The sequence below is a fragment of the Drosophila elegans genome, unplaced genomic scaffold (genome assembly GCF_018152505.1).
Source record: "Drosophila elegans isolate 14027-0461.03 unplaced genomic scaffold, ASM1815250v1 contig_119, whole genome shotgun sequence".
NCBI lineage: Eukaryota > Metazoa > Arthropoda > Insecta > Diptera > Drosophilidae > Drosophila > Drosophila elegans.
In genome coordinates this window covers 788,611-811,962 of record NW_024545483.1, presented here as the reverse complement: position 1 = coordinate 811,962, position 23,352 = coordinate 788,611, and the positions used below count along the sequence as shown (strand labels likewise).

The 23,352-nt window shown below is 34.9% G+C and overlaps 2 protein-coding genes across 2 annotated transcripts in view; one reads left to right on the top strand and one right to left on the bottom strand.

The window, feature by feature from the left end:
- Nucleotides 1-526: 526 nt before the first annotated feature.
- On the bottom strand, nucleotides 527-2,718 carry LOC121467139. Its single transcript, XM_041708526.1, has 2 exons — nucleotides 2,478-2,718; nucleotides 527-1,269 (listed from the first exon to the last, which is right to left on the bottom strand). Exons 1-2 carry the CDS (start codon nucleotides 2,716-2,718, stop codon nucleotides 527-529), a joined length of 984 nt encoding a protein of 327 aa, XP_041564460.1.
- Nucleotides 2,719-5,807: 3,089 nt separating this feature from the next.
- LOC121467135 (probable GPI-anchored adhesin-like protein PGA55) overlaps nucleotides 5,808-23,352 on the top strand; it is a gene marked incomplete at its 3' end in the record, with an annotated part of 42,542 nt that continues 24,997 nt past the window's right edge. Inside the window, 17 exon segments of the mRNA XM_041708496.1 lie at nucleotides 5,808-5,865; nucleotides 5,921-6,276; nucleotides 6,329-6,469; nucleotides 8,010-8,257; nucleotides 8,696-9,221; nucleotides 10,179-10,363; nucleotides 11,762-11,927; nucleotides 13,014-13,067; nucleotides 15,754-15,974; nucleotides 16,410-16,536; nucleotides 16,936-17,019; nucleotides 17,659-18,158; nucleotides 18,692-18,934; nucleotides 19,370-19,502; nucleotides 21,747-21,794; nucleotides 22,587-22,762; nucleotides 23,198-23,324. Coding sequence (XP_041564430.1) covers nucleotides 5,808-5,865; nucleotides 5,921-6,276; nucleotides 6,329-6,469; nucleotides 8,010-8,257; nucleotides 8,696-9,221; nucleotides 10,179-10,363; nucleotides 11,762-11,927; nucleotides 13,014-13,067; nucleotides 15,754-15,974; nucleotides 16,410-16,536; nucleotides 16,936-17,019; nucleotides 17,659-18,158; nucleotides 18,692-18,934; nucleotides 19,370-19,502; nucleotides 21,747-21,794; nucleotides 22,587-22,762; nucleotides 23,198-23,324 — 3,393 coding nt within the window.

The following is a 23,352-nucleotide window of genomic DNA, read 5'->3' as shown; positions in this document are numbered from 1 at the left end:
CCAAAATCCTTGATACATGGATTGCAAATGTTGCCAATAGTCCATGCGATTGATTGGCAAATGAGTTAGATCACCCTCTGGAACAGTTGTAAATGGGCGTCCAATAAGAAAATGGGCTGGCGACAAGTATGTGAGGTCAATGTCAGGTATATAGCACAACGGTTTTGGGTTCACAAACGCGCTTATTTGGGCGATTAGAGTTTGCATTTGCTCAAAGGTCAAGATCGTCTTTCCCACGACGCGTCGAAGGTGCAATTTCACAGAACGTACCGCTGACTCCCATTTTCCGCCCCAGTGTGGCGAGTGTGGAGGTATGAAATTCCATTTTATGCCATCGGTGGCCAATGTTTGCGCTACTGTATTCCGATGCTCCTGTGAAGATAAAAGTTGCTGCATTTCATCTAAAGCCCGCTTAACACCAAAAGATTTGAAGAACATTTCCCACGCAGGGACATGAAACGACGAAGACATGCTATGAAAGTGTCTGTGCTGAGATCGGTGGCCAGTTCCAAGTGAATGGCTGATGTTACGAGGCAGACAAACAGTGGATTTTCCGTGCATTTCGCCCACTTCTTTCCTTGAGAATAAATGGTCCAGCGTAATTGCAGCCTGAATGCTGGAACGGAAGTGCTTCTGTAATGCGAATCCCCGGTAGATCGGCCATGAATTCTTGTGCTCTTTGATTTCGTTGGCGAAAAAATTTGATGCAATTGTGCACCAGATTCCTTATGAGGTTGCGTGCGCCAAAGACCCAATATTTTTGGCGGATAATGACAAAAAATGCTGAAACTCCAGGGTGCAGATTTGACGCATGTTCGTGTTCCAAAATCATCCTTGTAATGCTGTGCGATTTGGGAAGAAAAATTGGGTGTTTGACATCAGCTGGTAATTGTGAATTGTCCAGTCGTCCACCGACTTGAAGAAGGCCATCCTTGCTAATGATCCGTGAAAGCTTAATGAGCTGGGAGCGGCTCTGAAGTGGCTTGTTCTCCATCAGAAGATTGTAGTCGTTCTTGAAGCATTTCTGAGCGTCTTGAAGGCAAAGAATGCGAGCAGCCTGCATCTCCTCAAAGGTGAGCCCCTTGCAATTTGTCAGCGTGCCTGACGTAATAGCCTTGATCCTTTGGATGAAGCGTAGAGAGTAAGCTGCAATGCGAACCATTTTTGTCCAGGATGAGACCCGCTGAGCCAGTGCTTCGATCGGTGACAATAAGATTACCTCCTGAGTAGTCAGTGCGGTGGTCTTCACCTCTTCTTTACCATGGTTTTCTGAAATAGAAGAACAGAACCTTTGGCAGCTCAACTTTATCTCGAGTTTTTCTTGATCTTGTAGCCATGTAGGACCCATCCACCACAGGTCGAAATGAATGAGTTCTGCAGCCAGCATGCCTCGCGTTGCGCAGTCAGCATGATTTTCTTAAATATTTACATGATGCCAGGCATTGCGAGGTATAGTATCGAGTATTTCTGTCGTTCGGTTTGCCACAAATGTTTTGAGCTTCGATGGTGGGTGTGAAAGCCATGCCAAAACGATGGTTGAGTCGCACCACGCATGTATGACGATGTCCTTGTGTTGTAGAGCGCGGTAGTGATTGATAAGCGGAGCAACTCTGGTTTTTCCTGCTATAAGTGACACAGAAGCAGTAGCATTCGCGCCTACTTATCTGCTGTAGACAACTGCCGAATTCGCCTTGATAGAAGCAAAACCGTGCAGTTCGATGTGATTTTCCTTGTTGTCAATAAATCTTGGCATACGTAGCTCTTGTAGTGCATTCAAGTCGTTACGGCATTTGTTCCACCATTCAGCGATTTTTGGAGGAAGTTCCGTATCCCAGCCGAGATCAAGAAGCCACAATTCTTGAAACAAAATTTTGAATTGTACCACCACTGGCGATAGGACACCCAGCGGGTCAAAGATGGTGCCACGTCAGACAGCACTTGTGATGAAAGGCAAACTTTGAATGAGATCGTATCTTGCTTTGGATCCCAATGGATGCCAAGAACCTTCGCTGTTGAATGGAATTCTTTTCCTTCAGAAATGAACGTTGCTTCAGAAATGCGTGGCGAGTTTGAGACCCATTTTCCAAGCTTCATGCCTTCACATTTCATAAGTTTGATTAACTCATTTTGATTGCGAACGAGCTCTTCCTCTGTGTATGCTCCAGTGAGTACGTCGTCCACATAAAACTCTTCCTGTACGACTTTCGCAGCAGTCTGAAATTCGTGTTGATGGTCGTGAGCTAACTGATCCAAAACTCTTACAGCCAAAAATGGTGCACTAGACGTGCCGTATGTTACCGCGGACAGTTCATAGTATTTGATAGGCGAACATGCATTATCTCTTCATACAATTCGCTGGTAGCTACAATGCTTGGCAGCCACCAAGATTTGTCTGTACTTTTTGACGATATCTGCGGAGAAGACGAACTTAAACATTCTAAATCGGATACAAATTGAAAATAAGTTTCGCAGGATACTGGGACCAATGCGTAGCGCATCATTCAAGGAATTTCCGTTAGTTAGAGTATCCGAAAACTGCTTATTGGGGTCTTTAAACGGAAGTTCGACGATGTAACGCCCCTTGGGGTCCCATGTGTGTATCTTCAAAAAGTGCTGTTCAACTTCATCGTTCTCTGGTTTCCGATGAAGTTCTTGGTTGACATACTCCAGCTCCCAAAAGCGTCGAAGTGATGCATCAATGTCAATAGCCGTGTGCATAGTTGTTGTATATGAAGAGCCTGTAGTCACGATCGAAGTAATGACCTATCCATCGAAATGGCGATGATCTTCCCCTGGCTGTCGAACAGCTTTTTACCAGTGAACACGGTCCAAACGCAATCGCTGCCCAAGAGAATATCTACTGGCGCCAACGATTGGTAGTCAGAATCTGCAAGCTCCAAGCCATCGAACGCCTTAAGTGCTGGGGCGTTGATATTGTGTCTGGCCAAAGTGGAGATAATTTTGCTGAGTACATGGGCACGTACCTTCATTGTGTGTTCTGATATTCTTAACTGAATATCCAGTGCGCTGCAGCCTCTAGTTGTCTCAGCCTTGATCAAAGAAATTCCTGACACCAAAATTCGTGATGGCAAGCGCTCCAGGCCGAGCGCCTGCACGCATCGCTCGGAGATGTATGACAGTTCCGAACCACTGTCCAAAAGCACCCGACAGGAAGTGTGTGATCCTTTGGCGTTGCGAACGAGTACTAGAGCTGTGGGCAATGCGCTTTTCCGAGGTCGCGCTGCTCCTCATCCCTTGAATGGGTCCTGGTTACAGCGGCGTATGCAGTAGAATCTTCTATGTGTAGTAGAGAGTGGTGACGATTGTGACAAGTTCTGCATGTGAATTTGGATTCACACCTGCGTGACACATGCCCGAACTTCAAGCAATTAAAGCACAAGGATTTAGCCTTAACAAAAGTGCGTCTCTGCTCGACTGATAAGTCCTTAAACTTTGGGCAGGTAAAGATCTTGAGCTCCTTGGTGTTACATTTAGCACAAGCACCTTCCTCCTTTGATACCAAGGCGTGTGACGATCGCCTGGCCTTGTTTTGCTGTGAACCAACTTGGAAGACTTTGTCAGGCTCACTTTTGCTGAGCTCAAATTCCTCGCAGCGGCGGTCTTAAAACTTGAGTAGATCGTCCACAGTCGGCGATTACAGTTTACAACTGCCCTCAATCCGCTTGCGTCGAGTTTCAGCGTCAATCTTGGCCAGAATGAAATGAATTACCCAGCAGTCCCTGTTTGTTTGCCCTGCTGCATCCAAGCCGCGTACAATCTCTGTAGCTCCGTCTGTTACTTTGCGCAGTATTGATACATCTGCTCTGGATGTCGAAGGTAAGTTTACAAAGGTATCCAGCAGAGTGTTCACAATGTGACGTGGTCTGTTATAGGGCTCAATCAAGCAATTCCAAGCAGACTCGTAAGCTGCATCCGTAATTGGCATATGACGTATTAAGTCAGCTGCTTCTCCCGTAATGTATGTCTTTAAGTAGTGAAACTTTTGTATCGCTGTCAAATGCTGCTTGCTGTGAATCGTACTCTCGAAGATGTTCTTGAATGCTGGCCACTCCTTGTAGTCACCAGTAAAAGACTTTATGCGTATTTTTGGCAACTCGTTCTGCATTACGTTTGCTGTCGAGTTTGCCCGCAAAAACGTAGTTTGTTGCTCAGCTATTCATTAAGTTCCTGTTATTGTTGTAGAAAGGTTGCCAGACTGTCTTCCGTTGTTGCTTTCATCCTCGCTCTCCCTTGCTTGTTCGCAAGCCCGTTTTAGCGAGTGAAATAAGATGTTTGCTTGCAAGTACTTGTCTTCGTACCGCTCGTTGTCGATGGCTGGATCGACATACCCCTCCTCCTCGTCGAAAAGGGCCGTTTTGTCGCTGAGTGTCTCAAATCCAATGAGCCTATCCAATGAGCCTATCCAATGACACTGTTATTTCGTCCAGTTCCCAGGGTGATCCCGCACGTGGATATTGTGACGCCGTTAGCATACGCGTGATGCTTGCCTTCGCACGGCTCCTTGCTGCCTTCAGTAATTTTAATTGATCCATGTTAATCAATTACTTTATTTGGCGAAAAGGATCAAAGATATGGTGATGAATTAAAACGTTTAATTCCCGAGCTTAAGTGGACTGTATTATTTTTATTTTAACCAGACGGTTTCTGCGTGTCCGAAATGTTTGGTTGCAGTCTTATCACCAAAAAATTTCAAGAGTGTGGCGCAGCACAAATGGTATATGACACTTAAAAATACCAAAACTTAAGTTGAATACAAATATATGAATTCAAAATAACGGCTGCAAAGCGTTCATCAACATGTACAAAATTTTAAAAATAAATTTAAAAAATAAATAGTTTTAAAACTGTTTTACCAATTATGTTAAGGCAGCGGTAACATTTGACAATAACTTTTTAACGACATATAGCACTTTTCTATAGTTTAACTAGCTTAGAAGTTATGGGCGTGCGAAGTTTAGCCATGGTAAACGATTTTCCGCTTAATAAATAAGCCGTAACGACCTGGCCAAAACATGCAGAATTATTTCAGGATTCTAAAAAAAGTCCGCAAAATACTCGATGCGTATTTTTAACAAGTACTACCAAAATGTTTTTTCTTAAGTCTCGAAATCCCATTTCTGTTACCGATACTTTTTGATTGGTGTATTACTCATTACGACCGGAATATCACAGCACATTTTAAAATCTGCGGCTGTATATAGTTGTCTCCTATGCACACGTACTTGGTGCGCATCATCACTACTGCCGTCCATAGGGATAAGTACTACCATTAAAAAACATATAGTTTTTTTTTTATTTCGGTTTTCCTAATTTTAGCCTTATCGTTAAGGCTCTCAATATAAAATGAATTTGAAAAAAATTGTGGAAATATTTTGGGAGTGTAGATATAAAGGAAATACAAACTAAAGCTCCTCAAGCGTGCAGAAATTTAAATATCTTAAATTTAGCACCTTAATATTAAGTGGCATACAATACCGCCGGCGCATGACGTTTGTGACGTTTGTGTAATATATAAAAAATGTGATATTGTTAATAATAATTTTTACTGCCGTAAACAAATTAGATTTAATTGTTGTAGAAAAATATGTTGTGTTCTGTTTGCTTTGAAAATGAACCCTATATTTCATTGTAAGTAGATGAGGCTGTAACGAATTACATTTAAGCGCCTATTATCAAATCATAAGACATGAAAATTCAATTTAAAGTATTTTTTTCAATTAACCCTTGCAAATTTACTCCTCGCAAAAGTAAAACCCTCACTAGCCGATATAATAAGTAATTCAAAAATGCAGTTATTAATACGCTTTTGGGTAATTCTTGCCTTTGTTATTTATATTTTCGCAGGTAAGTAATCTGAAAAATTGTATTTCTGATTGGAAAACCAAGTTATTATTTACAGGACCCATTAGCAACCCAAAAATAATACTTTGGATAAATGATCAAAATTCAAATCGGAACTTAGCTTTTTACATTTATTTATCTAAACCATTGGCTTTTTATAATAGACGTTTTACCTATTTCAACTTCACTAGGTCAGCTAATCGGTTTCGAAAAATGCCAAAAATATCGTTATATAATAAACTTATTCCAAAAAAAACTTTGAGTTACAGACATTTTTACAAGCTAATAAAATCAAATATTAGACCAAATAGCAAATCGAAAATTATTTTTTGGAAGCTATTTTTGAATACGCTTTTGAACTGGCGTATTTCTCGCTTCCCCATAATTCCAGTTCGGAACTATCGTTTTTTTAAGGTAAGTTTTGATAATTAAAAAAACAGACTTTTCTTTATTTCTACATTTACAGCATAAAATAAAATATTGGAAAAATCGTTTCTTAAGTCAATGCCATTTCAAAAGTAACCAGCTTTACAGACATAGATTAAAATCTTTACCTGAAGATTGTCAAATCAAAAGGAATGAACATTGGAAGATATATTTAAAGCGGGTGAGTTTTTCAAAATTAAAATTTTTATTTTTGTATAATTGATAACTTAAAAATGTATTCTAAGGCGCGAAATTTCTCAAATTCCTTCACGATTATATTAAAACATACTAATATATTGAACGGTAAAAATAGGTTAGGTATTGCTAGAGAATCGTTAAAATCAAACACGCACAAGATAGTTACACAAAAGCTTCGAAGTTTCTTGAAAAACGTAAATAAATATGCTAAAACCAAGCCAGTTCTACGGTTGTTATTATTAATTCGAAGACGAAACAAATTTTTAACAAATATGGTTAAGGATGGATCTCCACGTAACATATTAGAACAAACGGACTTATTTGAATATTTGTCAGCAAAAAAAACAAAAGTAATCGCTACTTATTTAAAAATGAAACCTTTATATTTGAAAAAAAGCTTCCCGACTTCAATAAAAAAAAAACAAGGGAAAACTAATATGGTCATCAAGAAAAAATATAGTGAAACACAATTAAAAGTAATTAACAAGACGGTTAGCTTGATTGTTCAAGAGACATATATGTCACCATATACACAAACAAAATGGCCTTTAAGTAAAAGTACAAAAGAGAAACAAAATATACTAAAAGAATCAGTCACAAAACTAAATATAAAAGGGCAAAACTTAACATTAAAGGCACGAGACCAAATATTCTTACAAGTTCAGCAAGCGAAAATTAATAATGCAAGCTTAACATTTTCAACAACGGACCCAAAGTCAATTCGTAAATTATGTTCTAAAATGGAATTTCAACCAACCAATCTCTTGAATGATGTGGGCACCTCCGAAGAATGCGTTGCAGTAAGCTCAATGATGTTAAATGAAGCTAATCATGGGAAGTTAAAGAGTTTATCGTCAAATGAAAGTGTCTGTCATCGTTATTTTAAGTCCAGCACTTTAGAAATAACTACAAGTAGAACAGCAAGTTCATCTAACGGCTTACAACTTAAGCAAAAAATTTCAAACCTTAGTTTGAACTTAACTTATAATATTTGCGAATGCACCTGTAAAATAAAACTGGAAAAAGAAACTTGCACCTGCAACTGCAAAACAAACCCAATTTCTGTAGCTAAATACTTAAAAACTTCGGGAACAGAAAAATATCAAACCACTAACAAGGTAACAAGAAAAAAAAAGAAATCTCCACCGCAATCTATTAAAATTTCAATCAGTTCCGACAACAAGAAACGATTGAAATCCCTGCTTAAATCAACTACAATTTCCAAATTTCAGCTTGCAGAATCCAGCTTTCTTGAGTGTGACTGTACCTGTCAATTAGAAATGCGTAAAGACTCATGTATCTGCAAATGCAATTTAAATACCAGCACTTCAGAACTAACTACATGTAGAAAAGCAAGCTCATCTAAAGGGTTACTACTTAAGCAAATATTTTCAAACCTAAGTTTGAACTTAACTTATAACATTTGCGAATGCACCTGTAAAATAGAACTGAAAATAGACTCTTGCACCTGCAACTGCAAAACAAACCCAATCTCTGTGAACAAATACTTAAATACTTCGAAGGCTACAAGAAAACCAACGAAATCTCCACCTCAATATATTAAAATATCAATCAGTTCAAACAAGAAACAGTCGAAATCTCTGCTTCAATCAACTACCATTTCCAAATCTCAAGCTGAAGAATCCAGTTTTATTGAGTGTGATTGTACCTGTCAGTTAGAAATAAGTAAAGACTTCTGTATCTGCCAACGCAATTTAACTTCCAGCACTTCAGAATTAACTGCAAGTAGAACAGCCAGTTCATCTAACGGGTTACTAGTTACGCAAATAATTTCAAACCTTAGTTTAAACTTAACTTATTCTATTTGCGAATGCACCTGTAAAATAGAACTGAATGAAGACTCCTGCTCCTGCAACTGCAAATCAAACCCAATTTCTGTAACTAAATACTTAAATACTTCCAAGGCTACAAATGAAACAACGAAATCTCCACCTCAATATATTAAAATATCAATCAGTTCAGAAAACAAGAAGCGGTCGAAATCTCTGTTTCAATCAACTGCCATTTCCAAATTTCAAGTTGAAGAATCCAGCTTTCTTGGGTGTGATTGTCCCTGTCAGTTAGAAATAAATAAAGACTCATGTATCTGCCAATGCAATTTAACTTCCAGCACTTCAGAAGTAACTGCATGTAGAACAGCCAGTTCATCTAACGGGTTACTAGTTACGCAAAAAATTTCAAACCTAAGCATGAACTTAATTTATTCTATTTGCGAATGCACCTGTAAAATAGAACTGAAGGAAGACTCCTGCTCCTGCAACTGCAAATCAAACCCAATTTCTGTAACTAAATACTTAAAAACTTCGGGAGCAGAAAATTATCAAACAACTATTGAGGCTACAAGAAGTATAACGAAATCTCCACCTCAATATTTTAAAGTGTCAATCAGCTCAGAAAAAATTAAACGGTCGAAATCTCTGCTTCAATCAAATACCATTTCAAAGTTTCAGCTTGAAGAATCCACCTTTCTTGGGAGTGATTGTACCTGTGAATTAGAAATGGGTAAAGACTCTTGTATCTGCCAATGCAATTTAACTCCCAGCACTTCAGAAGTACCTAGAAGTAGAACAGACAGTTCATCTAACGGGTTACCTGAAACGCTAAAAATATCAAACCTTAGTTTGAACTTAACTTATAATATTTGTGATTGCACCTGTAAAATTGAACTGAAAGAAGACTCTTGCACATGCAACTGCAAAACAAACCCAATTTCTGTAACTAAATACATAAATACTTCAAGAAAAGAAAAATATCAAACCACTAATAAGGCTACAAGAAAAATAACTAAATCTCCACCTCAGTATATTAAAATATCAATCAGTTCAGAAAACAAGAAACTGTCGAAATCTCTGCTTCAAGCAACTACCATTTCCAAATTTCAGCTTGAAGAATCAAGTATTCTTGAGTGTGATTGTTCCTGTCAATTAGAAATGGATAAAGACTCATGTATCTGCAAATGCAATTTTGGTCCCAGCTCTTCAGAAGTAACTGCAAGTAGAACAGCAAGTGCATCTAACGGGTTACTTGAAACGCAAATAAATTCAAATCTTAGTTTGAACTTAACTTATAATATTTGCGAATGCACCTGTAAAATAGAACTGAAAACAGACTCTTCCACCTGCAACTGCAAAACAATCCCAATCTCTGTAAATAAATACTTAAATACTTCCAAGGCTACAAATAAAACAACGAAATCTCCATCTCAATATATTAAAATATCAATCAGTTCAGAAAACAAGAAGCGGTCGAAATCTCTGTTTCAATCAACTGCCATTTCCAAATTTCAAGTTGAAGAATCCAGCTTTCTTGAGTGTGATTGTGCCTGTCAGTTAGAAATAAGTAAAGACTCATGTTTCTGCCAATGCAATTTAGCTTCCAGCACTTCAGAAGTAACTGCAAGTAGAACAGCATGTTCATCTAACGGGTTACTTGAAACGCAAATAATATCAAACCTTAGTTTGAACTTAACTTATAATATTTGTGATTGCACCTGTAAAATAAAACTGGAAGAAGACTCTTGCACCTGCAACTGCAAAAAAAACCCAATTTCTGTAACTAAATACTTAAAAACTTCGAGAACAGAAAATTTTCAAACAACTAATGAGGCAACAAGAAAAATAACGAAATCTTCACCGCAGTCTATTAAACTTTTAATCAGTTCCGAAAACAAGAAACGGTTGAAATCTCAGCTTCAATCAACTACAATTTCCAAATTTCAGCTTAAAGAATCCAGCTTTCTTGAGTGTGATTGTACCTGTCAATTAGAAATGGGTAAAGACTCCTGTATCTGCAAATGCAATTTAAATCCCAGCACTTCAGAAGTAACTAGAAGTAGAACAGCCAGTTCATCGAACGGGTTACTAGTTACGCAAATAATTTCAAACCTTAGTTTAAACTTAACTTATTCTATTTGCGAATGCACCTGTAAAATAGAACTGAATGAAGACTCCTGCTCCTGCAACTGCAAATCAAACCCAATTTCTGTAACTAAATACTTAAATACTTCCAAGGCTACAAATAAAACAACGAAATCTCCATCTCAATATATTAAAATATCAATCAGTTCAGAAAACAAGAAGCGGTCGAAATCTCTGTTTCAATCAACTGCCATTTCCAAATTTCAAGTTGAAGAATCCAGCTTTCTTGGGTGTGATTGTACCTGTCAGTTAGAAATAAATAAAGACTCATGTATCTGCCAATGCAATTTAACTTCCAGTACTTCAGAAGTAACTGCATGTAGAACAGCCAGTTCATCTAACGGGTTACTAGTTACGCAAATAATTTCAAACCTAAGCATGAACTTAATTTATTCTATTTGCGAATGCACCTGTAAAATAGAACTGAAGGAAGACTCCTGCTCCTGCAACTGCAAATCAAACCCAATTTCTGTAACTAAATACTTAAAAACTTTGAGAACAGAAAAGTATCAAACAACTAAAGAGACAACAAGAAAAATAACGAAATCTCCAGCTCAATCAATTACTATATCAATCAGTTCAGAAAACAAGAAACGGTCGAAATCTCTGTCGCAATCAACTACCGTTTCAAAATTTCAGCTTGAAGAATACAGCTTTCTTGAGTGTGGTTGTACCTGTCAATTAGAAATGGGTATAGACTCATGTATCTGCCATTGCAATTTAACTCCCAGCACTTCAGAAGTAACTAGAAGTAGAATAGCAACTTTATCCAACAAGTTACTACTTACGCAAATAAATTCAAACCTAAGTTTGAACTTTATGTATACTATTTGCGAATGCACCTGTAAAATAAAACTAATACAAGAATCTTGTACTTGCAACTGTAACAACATACCCATCTCTAAAACTGAACACATTTATATTTCAAGAACTGAAAAATATCAAACAACTAAACAGACAACAAGAAAAATAACGAAATCTCCACCTCAATCAATTAAAATATCAATCAGTCCAGAAAACAAGAAACGGTCGAAATCTCTGACGCAATCAACTACCGTTTCAAAATTTCAGCTTGAAGAATATAGCTTTCTTGAGTGTGGTTGTACCTGTCAATTAGAAATTGGTAAAGACTCATGTAACTGCCATTGCAATTTTACTCACAGCACTTCAGAAGTAACTAGAAGTAGAATAGCAACTTCATCCAACCAGTTACTACTTACGCAAATAAATTCAAACCAAAGATTGAGCTTTAAGTATACTATTTGCGAATGCACCTGTAAATTAAAACTAATACAAGAATCTTGTACCTGCAACTGTAACTACATTCCCATCTCTAGAACTGAATACGTTTGTATTTCAAGTACTGAGAAATTTCAAACAAGTAAAGAGACGACAAGGAAAATAACGAAATCTCCACCTCAATCTATTAAAATATCAAACAGTGCAGGAAATATGAAGCGGTCGAAATTTCTGCTTCAATCAACTTCCATTTCCAAATTTCAAGTTGAAGATTCCAGTTTTCTTGAGTGTGACTGTACCTGTCAGTTAGAAATAAGTAAAGACTTATGTATCTGCCAATGCAATTTAACTTCCAGCACTTCAGAAGTACCTGCAAGTAGAACAGCCAGTTCATCTAACAGGTTACTAGTTACGCAAATAGTTTCAAACCTAAGCATGAACTTAATTTATTCTATTTGCGAATGCACCTGTAAAATAGAAGTGAAGGAAGACTCCTGCTCCTGCAACTGCAAATCAAACCCAATTTCTGTAACTAAATACTTAAAAACTTTGAAAGCAAACAAATATCAAAGAACTATACAGACAACAAAAAAAATAACGAAATCTCCAGCTCAATCAATTAAAATATCTATCGGTCCAGAAAACAAGAAACGGCCGAAATCTCTGTCTCAATCAACTACCGTTTCAAAATTTCAGCTTGAAGAATACAGCTTTCTTGAGTGTGGTTGTACCGGTCAATTAGAAATGGGTAAAGACTCATGTATCTGCCATTGCAATTTAACTCCCAGCACTTCAGAAGTAACTAGAAGTAGAGTAGCAACTTTATCCAACAAGTTACTACTTACGCAAATAATTTCAAACCTAAGTTTGAACTTTACTTATACTATTTGCCAATGCACTTGTAAAATAGAAATGAAAGAAGACTCCTGCACATGCAACTGCAAAGCAAACCCAATTGCTCAAACTAAGTATTTAAAAGCTTCGAGAACAGAAAAATATCAAGCAAGTAAAAAGACAACAAGCAAAATAATGAAATCTCCGCCTCAATCTATTAAAACATCAATCAGTTCATATCAAACAACTGAAAATACAGAAAGAAAAATAACGAAATATCCACCTCAATCTATTAAAACATTGAAACCTTCACCCCAGTCAAATACAACAAAAAGAAGTTCAATTGCAATTTCAAGTACAGAAAATTATAAAATATCTCAGGATCATGCAAGAAAACTATTGAAATCTCCACCTCAATCAAGTGAAATACCAACCCGTTTATTAAAAATTCCTATTACTGAAAATTATCAGATACCTAAAGAAGAAAAAATTAAGCTATTAAAACTTCAACCGCAGTCGAGTTCAATAAGAAGTAATTCATTTAAAATTACTAGTTCAGAAACAAATAAAATCACACTTAAGGAAACAACTGAACTATCAGAGGCCCCACCTCAATCAATTACTGTACCAAGAAGTTCATTTGCAATTTCGAGTACAGAATCTCAAATAACGGGAGCGGAAACCAGAAAACTGTTAAAATCTTCACCTCACGCAAGTACAATGTCAACTAGCTTATTGAAAATGATTATGGAAATATATCAGTTCATTCAAGATGAAAAGAAAAAACTATCAAAACCTTTTCTTCAGTCTGTTACAATGAAAATTAGTTCATTTGTTATTTCACGTACAGAAAAGTATCAAACAACTCAAGAAGAAACAAGAAAACTATCGAAATATCCACCTCAATCAAGTAAAATGCCATCCAGTTTATTAAAAATTCCGAGTTATAAAAAATATCAATTCCCTGTTGAGGAGAAGAGGGAACTATCAAAACCTTCACCCCAGTCAAGTACAATGAAAAGCAGTTCAATTACAATTTTAAGTACAGAAAAGAATCAAACAACTCAAGGAGAATCAACAAAACAACCGAAATCTTCACCTCAATCAAGTAAAATGACAACAAGTTTATTAAAAGTTCCGAGTACTGAAAAATATCAAATACCTCAAGAGCAAAAAAATGAACCATCAAAACCTTCACCCCATCCAAATACAATACAAATTAGTTCAATTGCAATTTCAAGTACAGAAAATTATGAATTAACTCATGAAGATACAAGAAAACTATTGAAATCTCCACCTCAATCAAGTGAAATGCCAACCCATTCATTCAAAATTCCTGTTACTGAAACTTATCAGATTTCTAAAGAAGAAAAAAGTAAGCTAACAAATCTTCAACCTCAGTCTAGTTCAGCAAGAAGTATTTCATTTAAAATTACTAGTTCAGAAACAAATAAAATAACACTTAAGGAAAGAACTGAACTATTAGAGGCCCCACCAAAATTATTTACAGTAGCAAGAAGTTCATTTGCAATCTCGAGTACAGGATCTCAAATAACGGGAGCGGAAACCAGAAAACTGTTAAAATTTTCACCCCATGCAAGTTCAATATCAACTAGCTTTTCGAAAATGCAGAGTTCGGAAATATATCAGTTCACTCAAGAGGAAAAGAACAAACTATCAAAACTTTTTCTTCAGTCTGTTACAATGAAAATTAGTTCATTCATTATTTCACGTACAGAAAAGTATCGAACAACTCAAGAACAAACAAGAAAACTATCGAAATCTCCACCTCAATTAAGTACACTGTCAACTGGTTTATTAAAAATTCCGAGAACTGAAAAATATCAAATACTTCAAGGGGAAGAGATGGAACTATCAAAACCTTCACCACAGTCAAGGACAGTGCAAAGTAGTTCAATTGCAATTTTAAGTACAGAGAAGTATCAAACAACTCAAGAAGAAACAAGAAAACTATCGAAATATCCACCTCAATCAAGTGAAATTCCATCCAGTTTATTACAAATTTCGAGTTATAAAAAATATCAATACCCTATTGAGGAGAAGAGGGAACTATCAAAACCTTCACCCAAGTCAAGTACAATGAAAAGTAGTTCAATTACAATTTTAAGTACAGAAAAGTATCAAACAACTCAAGAAGAATCACCTCAATCAAGTAAAATGACAACTAGTTTATTAAAAGTTCCGAGTACTGAAAAATATCAAATACCTCAAGAGCAAAAAAATGAACCATCAAAACCTTCACCCCATCCAAATACAATACAAATTAGTTCAATTTCAAGTACAGAAAATTATGAATTAACTCATGAAGATACAAGAAAACTATTGAAATCTCCACCTCAATCAAGTGAAATGCCAACCCGTTTATTCAAAATTCCTGTTACTGAAAATTATCAGATACCTAAAGAAAAAAAAAGCAAGCTAACAAAACTTCAACCTCAGTCTAGTTCAATAAGAAGTAATTCATTTAAAATTACTAGTTCAGAAACAAATAAAATAACACTTAAGGAAACAACTGAACTATCAGAGGCCCCACCTCAATCAATTACTGTACCAAGAAGTTCATTTGCAATTTCGAGTACAGAATACCAAATAACGGGAGAAGAAACTAGAAAACTGGCGAAATCTTCAAGTGCAATGTCAACTAGTTTACTGAAAATTCAAAGTTCCGGAATATATCAGTTCACTCAAGAGGAAAAGAACAAACTATCAAAACCTTTTCTTCAGTCTGTTACAATGAAAATTAGTTCATTTGTTATTTCACGTACAGAAAAATATGAAATGACTCAAGAAGAAACAAGAAAACTATTAAAATTTCCACCTCAATCAAGTACAATACCAAGCAGTTCAATCAAAATTCCTATTACTGAAAAATATCAGATACCTAAGGAAGAAAAAAAGGGAACTAACAAAACCTCAACCTCAGTCTAGTTCAATAAGAAGTAGTTTATTTGAAATTTCGAGAACAGATAGTCTGCCTGGTTTAATAAAATCGATTATAATTCCAAGAAGTTCAGTAGCAATATCCAGTACGGAAAAATATCAAAAATCTCAACAGGAAAAAAAACGATCGAAATCTCCCCTCCAATCTAGTACAATATCAAGTAGTTCATGTATAGAATGTGGAGAAAATAATGAAATAGCTCATAAAGTTACAAGAAAACTATTGAAATCTCCACCTCAATCAAGTGAAATACCAACCCGTTTATTCAAAAGTCCTGTTACTGAAAATTATCAGATACCTAAAGAAGAAAAAAGTAAGCTAACAAACCTTCAACCGCAGTCGAGTTCAATAAGAAGTAATTCATTTAAAATTACTAGTTCAGAAACAAATAAAATGACACTTAAGGAAACAACTAAACTATCAGAGGCCCCACCTCAATCAATTACAAAAACAAGAAGTTCATTTGCAATTTCGAGTACAGAATCTCAAATAACGGGAGCGGAATCCAGAAAACTGTTAAAATCTTCACCTCACGCAAGAACAATGTCAACTAGCTTATTGCAAATGCAGAGTTCGGAAATATATCTGTTCACTCAAGAGGAAAAGAACAAACTATCAAAACCTATTTCTCAGTCTGTTACAATGAAAATTAGTTCATTTGTTATTTCATGTACAGAAAAGAATCAAACAACTCAAGAAGAATCAACAAAACAACCGAAATCTTCACCTCAATCAAGTATAATGACAACTAGTTTATTAAAAGTTCCGAGTACTGAAAAATATCAAAAACCTCAAGAGCAAAAAAATGAACCATCAAAACCTTCACCCCAGCCAAATACAATAAAAGTTAGTTCAATTGCAATTTCAAGTACAGAAAATTATGAATTAACTCATGAAGATACAAGAAAACTATTGAAATCTCCACCTCAATCAAGTGAAATGCCAACCAGTTTAATGAAAATTCCCATTACTGAAAAATTTCAGATACCCAAAGAAGAAAAAAGTGAACTAACAAAACCTCAACCTCAGGCTAGTTCAGTAAGAAGTAATTCATTTAAAATTACTAGCTCAGAAACAAATAAAATAACACTTAAGGAAACAACTGAACTATCAGAGGTCCCACCTCAATTAATTACAGTAGCAAGAAGTTCATTTGCAATTTCGAGTACAGAATATAAAATAACGGTAGCGGAAACCAGAAAACTGCTAAAATCTTCACCTCACGCAAGTACAATGTCAACTAGCTTATTGAAAATGCAGAGTTCGGAAATATATCAGTTCATTCAAGAGGAAAAGAAAAAACTATCAAAACCTTTTCTTCAGTCTGTTACAATGAAAATTAGTTCATTTTATATTTCACGTACAGAAAAGTACCAAACAACTCAAGAAGAAACAAGAAAACTATCGAAATATCCACCTCAATCAAGTAAAATGCCAACCAGTTTAATTAAAATTCCCATTACTGAAAAATATCAGATACCTAAAGAAGAAAAAAGTAAGCTAACAAAACTTCAACCTCAGTCTAGTTCAATAAGAAGTAATACATTTAAAATTACTAGCTCAGAAACAAATAAAATAACACTTAAGGAAACAACTGAACTATCAGAGGCCCCACCTCAATCAATTACTGCACCAAGAAGTTCATTTGCAATTTCAAGTACAGAATACCAAACAACGGGAGAGGAAACAAGAAAACTGGCGAAATTTTCACCTCACACAAGTATAATGTCAACTAGTTTACTAAAAATTCAAAGTTCTGAAATATATCAGTTCACTCAAGAAATTTCTCATACAGAAAAATATGAAATGACTCAAGAAGGAACAAGAAAACTATTAAAATCTCCAACTCAATCAAGTACAATACCAAGCAGTTCAATCAAAATTCCTATTACTGAAAAATATCAGATACCTAAGGAAGAAGAAAGGGAACTAACAAAACCTCAAGCTCAGTCTAGTTCAACAAGAAGTAGTTTATTTGAAATTTCGAGAACAGATAGTCTGCCTGGTTTAATAAAATCGATTATAATTCCAAGAAGTTCAGTATCAATTTCCAGTATGGAAAAATATCAAAAATCTCAACAGGAAAAAAAACGATCGAAATCCCCCCTCCAATCTAGTACAATATCAAGTGGTTCATGTATAGAATGTGCAGAAAAATATCAATTTAGTGAAATTCCAACTAGTTTATTGAAACTTAAGAGTACTGAAAAATATCAAATTCATCAAGAGGAAAAGAGTGAACTTTTAAAACCTTTACCACAGTCAAGGACAATGCAAAATAGTTCAATTAAAATTTTAAGTACAGACAATTATGAAATGACTCAAGATCATACAAGAAAACTATTGAAATCTCCACCTCAATCAAGTGAAATACCAACCCGTTTATTCAAAAGTCCTGTTACTGAAAATTATCAGATACCTAAAGAAAAAAAAAGCAAGCTAACAAAACTTCAACCTCAGTCTAGTTCAATAAGAAGTAATTCATTTAAAATTACTAGTTCAGAAACAAATAAAATAACACTTAAGGAAACAACTGAACTATCAGAGGCCCCACCTCAATCAATTACTGTACCAAGAAGTTCATTTGCAATTTCGAGTACAGAATACCAAATAACGGGAGAAGAAACTAGAAAACTGGCGAAATCTTCAAGTGCAATGTCAACTAGTTTACTGAAAATTCAAAGTTCCGGAATATATCAGTTCACTCAAGAGGAAAAGAACAAACTATCAAAACCTTTTCTTCAGTCTGTTACAATGAAAATTAGTTCATTTGTTATTTCACGTACAGAAAAATATGAAATGACTCAAGAAGAAACAAGAAAACTATTAAAATTTCCACCTCAATCAAGTACAATACCAAGCAGTTCAATCAAAATTCCTATTACTGAAAAATATCAGATACCTAAGGAAGAAAAAAGGGAACTAACAAAACCTCAACCTCAGTCTAGTTCAATAAGAAGTAGTTTATTTGAAATTTCGAGAACAGATAGTCTGCCTGGTTTAATAAAATCGATTATAATTCCAAGAAGTTCAGTAGCAATATCCAGTACGGAAAAATATCAAAAATCTCAACAGGAAAAAAACGATCGAAATCTCCCCTCCAATCTAGTACAATATCAAGTAGTTCATGTATAGAATGTGGAGAAAATAATGAAATAGCTCATAAAGTTACAAGAAAACTATTGAAATCTCCACCTCAATCAAGTGAAATACCAACCCGTTTATTCAAAAGTCCTGTTACTGAAAATTATCAGATACCTAAAGAAGAAAAAAGTAAGCTAACAAACCTTCAACCGCAGTCGAGTTCAATAAGAAGTAATTCATTTAAAATTACTAGTTCAGAAACAAATAAAATGACACTTAAGGAAACAACTAAACTATCAGAGGCCCCACCTCAATCAATTACAAAAACAAGAAGTTCATTTGCAATTTCGAGTACAGAATCTCAAATAACGGGAGCGGAATCCAGAAAACTGTTAAAATCTTCACCTCACGCAAGAACAATGTCAACTAGCTTATTGCAAATGCAGAGTTCGGAAATATATCTGTTCACTCAAGAGGAAAAGAACAAACTATCAAAACCTATTCTTCAGTCTGTTACAATGAAAATTAGTTCATTTGTTATTTCATGTACAAAAAAGAATCAAACAACTCAAGAAGAATCAACAAAACAACCGAAATCTTCACCTCAATCAAGTATAATGACAACTAGTTTATTAAAAGTTCCGAGTACTGAAAAATATCAAAAACCTCAAGAGCAAAAAAATGAACCATCAAAACCTTCACCCCAGCCAAATACAATAAAAGTTAGTTCAATTGCAATTTCAAGTACAGAAAATTATGAATTAACTCATGAAGATACAAGAAAACTATTGAAATCTCCACCTCAATCAAGTGAAATGCCAACCAGTTTAATGAAAATTCCCATTACTGAAAAATTTCAGATACCCAAAGAAGAAAAAAGTGAACTAACAAAACCTCAACCTCAGGCTAGTTCAGTAAGAAGTAATTCATTTAAAATTACTAGCTCAGAAACAAATAAAATAACACTTAAGGAAACAACTGAACTATCAGAGGTCCCACCTCAATTAATTACAGTAGCAAGAAGTTCATTTGCAATTTCGAGTACAGAATATAAAATAACGGTAGCGGAAACCAGAAAACTGCTAAAATCTTCACCTCACGCAAGTACAATGTCAACTAGCTTATTGAAAATGCAGAGTTCGGAAATATATCAGTTCATTCAAGAGGAAAAGAAAAAACTATCAAAACCTTTTCTTCAGTCTGTTACAATGAAAATTAGTTCATTTTATATTTCACGTACAGAAAAGTACCAAACAACTCAAGAAGAAACAAGAAAACTATCGAAATATCCACCTCAATCAAGTAAAATGCCAACCAGTTTAATTAAAATTCCCATTACTGAAAAATATCAGATACCTAAAGAAGAAAAAAGTAAGCTAACAAAACTTCAACCTCAGTCTAGTTCAATAAGAAGTAATACATTTAAAATTACTAGCTCAGAAACAAATAAAATAACACTTAAGGAAACAACTGAACTATCAGAGGCCCCACCTCAATCAATTACTGCACCAAGAAGTTCATTTGCAATTTCAAGTACAGAATACCAAACAACGGGAGAGGAAACAAGAAAACTGGCGAAATTTTCACCTCACACAAGTATAATGTCAACTAGTTTACTAAAAATTCAAAGTTCTGAAATATATCAGTTCACTCAAGAAATTTCTCATACAGAAAAATATGAAATGACTCAAGAAGGAACAAGAAAACTATTAAAATCTCCAACTCAATCAAGTACAATACCAAGCAGTTCAATCAAAATTCCTATTACTGAAAAATATCAGATACCTAAGGAAGAAGAAAGGGAACTAACAAAACCTCAAGCTCAGTCTAGTTCAACAAGAAGTAGTTTATTTGAAATTTCGAGAACAGATAGTCTGCCTGGTTTAATAAAATCGATTATAATTCCAAGAAGTTCAGTATCAATTTCCAGTATGGAAAAATATCAAAAATCTCAACAGGAAAAAAAACGATCGAAATCCCCCCTCCAATCTAGTACAATATCAAGTGGTTCATGTATAGAATGTGCAGAAAAATATCAATTTAGTGAAATTCCAACTAGTTTATTGAAACTTAAGAGTACTGAAAAATATCAAATTCATCAAGAGGAAAAGAGTGAACTTTTAAAACCTTTACCACAGTCAAGGACAATGCAAAATAGTTCAATTAAAATTTTAAGTACAGACAATTATGAAATGACTCAAGATCATACAAAAAAACTATTGAAATCTCCACCTCAATCAAGTGAAATGCCAACCCATTCATTCAAAATTCCTGTTACTGAAACTTATCAGATTTCTAAAGAAGAAAAAAGTAAGCTAACAAAACTTCAACCTCAGTCTAGTTCACCAAGAAGTATTTCATTTAAAATTACTAGTTCAGAAACAAATAAAATAACACTTAAGGAAAGAACTGAACTATTAGAGGCCCCACCAAAATTAATTACAGTAGCAAGAAGTTCATTTGCAATCTCGAGTACAGGATCTCAAATAACGGGAGCGGAAACCAGAAAACTGTTAAAATTTTCACCCCATGCAAGTTCAATATCAACTAGCTTTTTGAAAATGCAGAGTTCGGAAATATATCAGTTCACTCAAGAGGAAAAGAACAAACTATCAAAACTTTTTCTTCAGTCTGTTACAATGAAAATTAGTTCATTCGTTATTTCACGTACAGAAAAGTATCGAACAACTCAAGAACAAACAAGAAAACTATCGAAATCTCCACCTCAATTAAGTACACTGTCAACTGGTTTATTAAAAATTCCGAGAACTGAAAAATATCAAATACTTCAAGGGGAAGAGATGGAACTATCAAAACCTTCACCCAAGTCAAGTACAATGAAAAGTAGTTCAATTACAATTTTAAGTACAGAAAAGTATCAAACAACTCAAGAAGAATCACCTCAATCAAGTAAAATGACAACTAGTTTATTAAAAGTTCCGAGTACTGAAAAATATCAAATACCTCAAGAGCAAAAAAATGAACCATCAAAACCTTCACCCCATCCAAATACAATACAAATTAGTTCAATTGCAATTTCAAGTACAGAAAATTATGAATTAACTCATGAAGATACAAGAAAACTATTGAAATCTCCACCTCAATCAAGTGAAATGCCAACCCGTTTATTCAAAATTCCTGTTACTGAAAATTATCAGATACCTAAAGAAAAAAAAAGCAAGCTAACAAAACTTCAACCTCAGTCTAGTTCAATAAGAAGTAATTCATTTAAAATTACTAGTTCAGAAACAAATAAAATAACACTTAAGGAAACAACTGAACTATCAGAGGCCCCACCTCAATCAATTACTGTACCAAGAAGTTCATTTGCAATTTCGAGTACAGAATACCAAAGAACGGGAGAAGAAACTAGAAAACTGGCGAAATCTTCAAGTGCAATGTCAACTAGTTTACTGAAAATTCAAAGTTCCGGAATATATCAGTTCACTCAAGAGGAAAAGAACAAACTATCGAAACCTTTTCTTCAGTCTGTTACAATGAAAATTAGTTCATTTGTTATTTCACGTACAGAAAAATATGAAATGACTCAAGAAGAAACAAGAAAACTATTAAAATTTCCACCTCAATCAAGTACAATACCAAGCAGTTCAATCAAAATTCCTATTACTGAAAAATATCAGATACCTAAGGAAGAAAAAAGGGAACTAACAAAACCTCAACCTCAGTCTAGTTCAATAAGAAGTAGTTTATTTGAAATTTCGAGAACAGATAGTCTGCCTGGTTTAATAAAATCGATTATAATTCCAAGAAGTTCAGTAGCAATATCCAGTACGGAAAAATATCAAAAATCTCAACAGGAAAAAAAACGATCGAAATCTCCCCTCCAATCTAGTACAATATCAAGTAGTTCATGTATAGAATGTGGAGAAAATAATGAAATAGCTCATAAAGATACAAGAAAACTATTGAAATCTCCACCTCAATCAAGTGAAATACCAACCCGTTTATTCAAAAGTCCTGTTACTGAAAATTATCAGATACCTAAAGAAGAAATAAGTAAGCTAACAAACCTTCAACCGCAGTCGAGTTCAATAAGAAGTAATTCATTTAAAATTACTAGTTCAGAAACAAATAAAATGACACTTAAGGAAACAACTAAACTATCAGAGGCCCCACCTCAATCAATTACAAAAACAAGAAGTTCATTTGCAATTTCGAGTACAGAATCTCAAATAACGGGAGCGGAATCCAGAAAACTGTTAAAATCTTCACCTCACGCAAGAACAATGTCAACTAGCTTATTGCAAATGCAGAGTTCGGAAATATATCTGTTCACTCAAGAGGAAAAGAACAAACTATCAAAACCTATTCTTCAGTCTGTTACAATGAAAATTAGTTCATTTGTTATTTCATGTACAGAAAAGAATCAAACAACTCAAGAAGAATCAACAAAACAACCGAAATCTTCACCTCAATCAAGTATAATGACAACTAGTTTATTAAAAGTTCCGAGTACTGAAAAATATCAAAAACCTCAAGAGCAAAAAAATGAACCATCAAAACCTTCACCCCAGCCAAATACAATAAAAGTTAGTTCAATTGCAATTTCAAGTACAGAAAATTATGAATTAACTCATGAAGATACAAGAAAACTATTGAAATCTCCACCTCAATCAAGTGAAATGCCAACCAGTTTAATGAAAATTCCCATTACTGAAAAATTTCAGATACCCAAAGAAGAAAAAAGTGAACTAACAAAACCTCAACCTCAGGCTAGTTCAGTAAGAAGTAATTCATTTAAAATTACTAGCTCAGAAACAAATAAAATAACACTTAAGGAAACAACTG

What these genes read in the sequence shown, in the direction of transcription:
- LOC121467139 (XM_041708526.1), bottom strand. Translation starts at nt 2,718, where the DNA reads ATGCACACGGCTATTGACATTGATGCATCACTTCGACGCTTTTGGGAG. An exon ending in TGCGCTACGCATTGGTCCCA is followed by an intron (nt 1,270 to 2,477) that starts GTATCCTGCGAA and finishes CTTCTATTTCAG; the next exon opens with AAAACCATGGTAAAGAAGAG.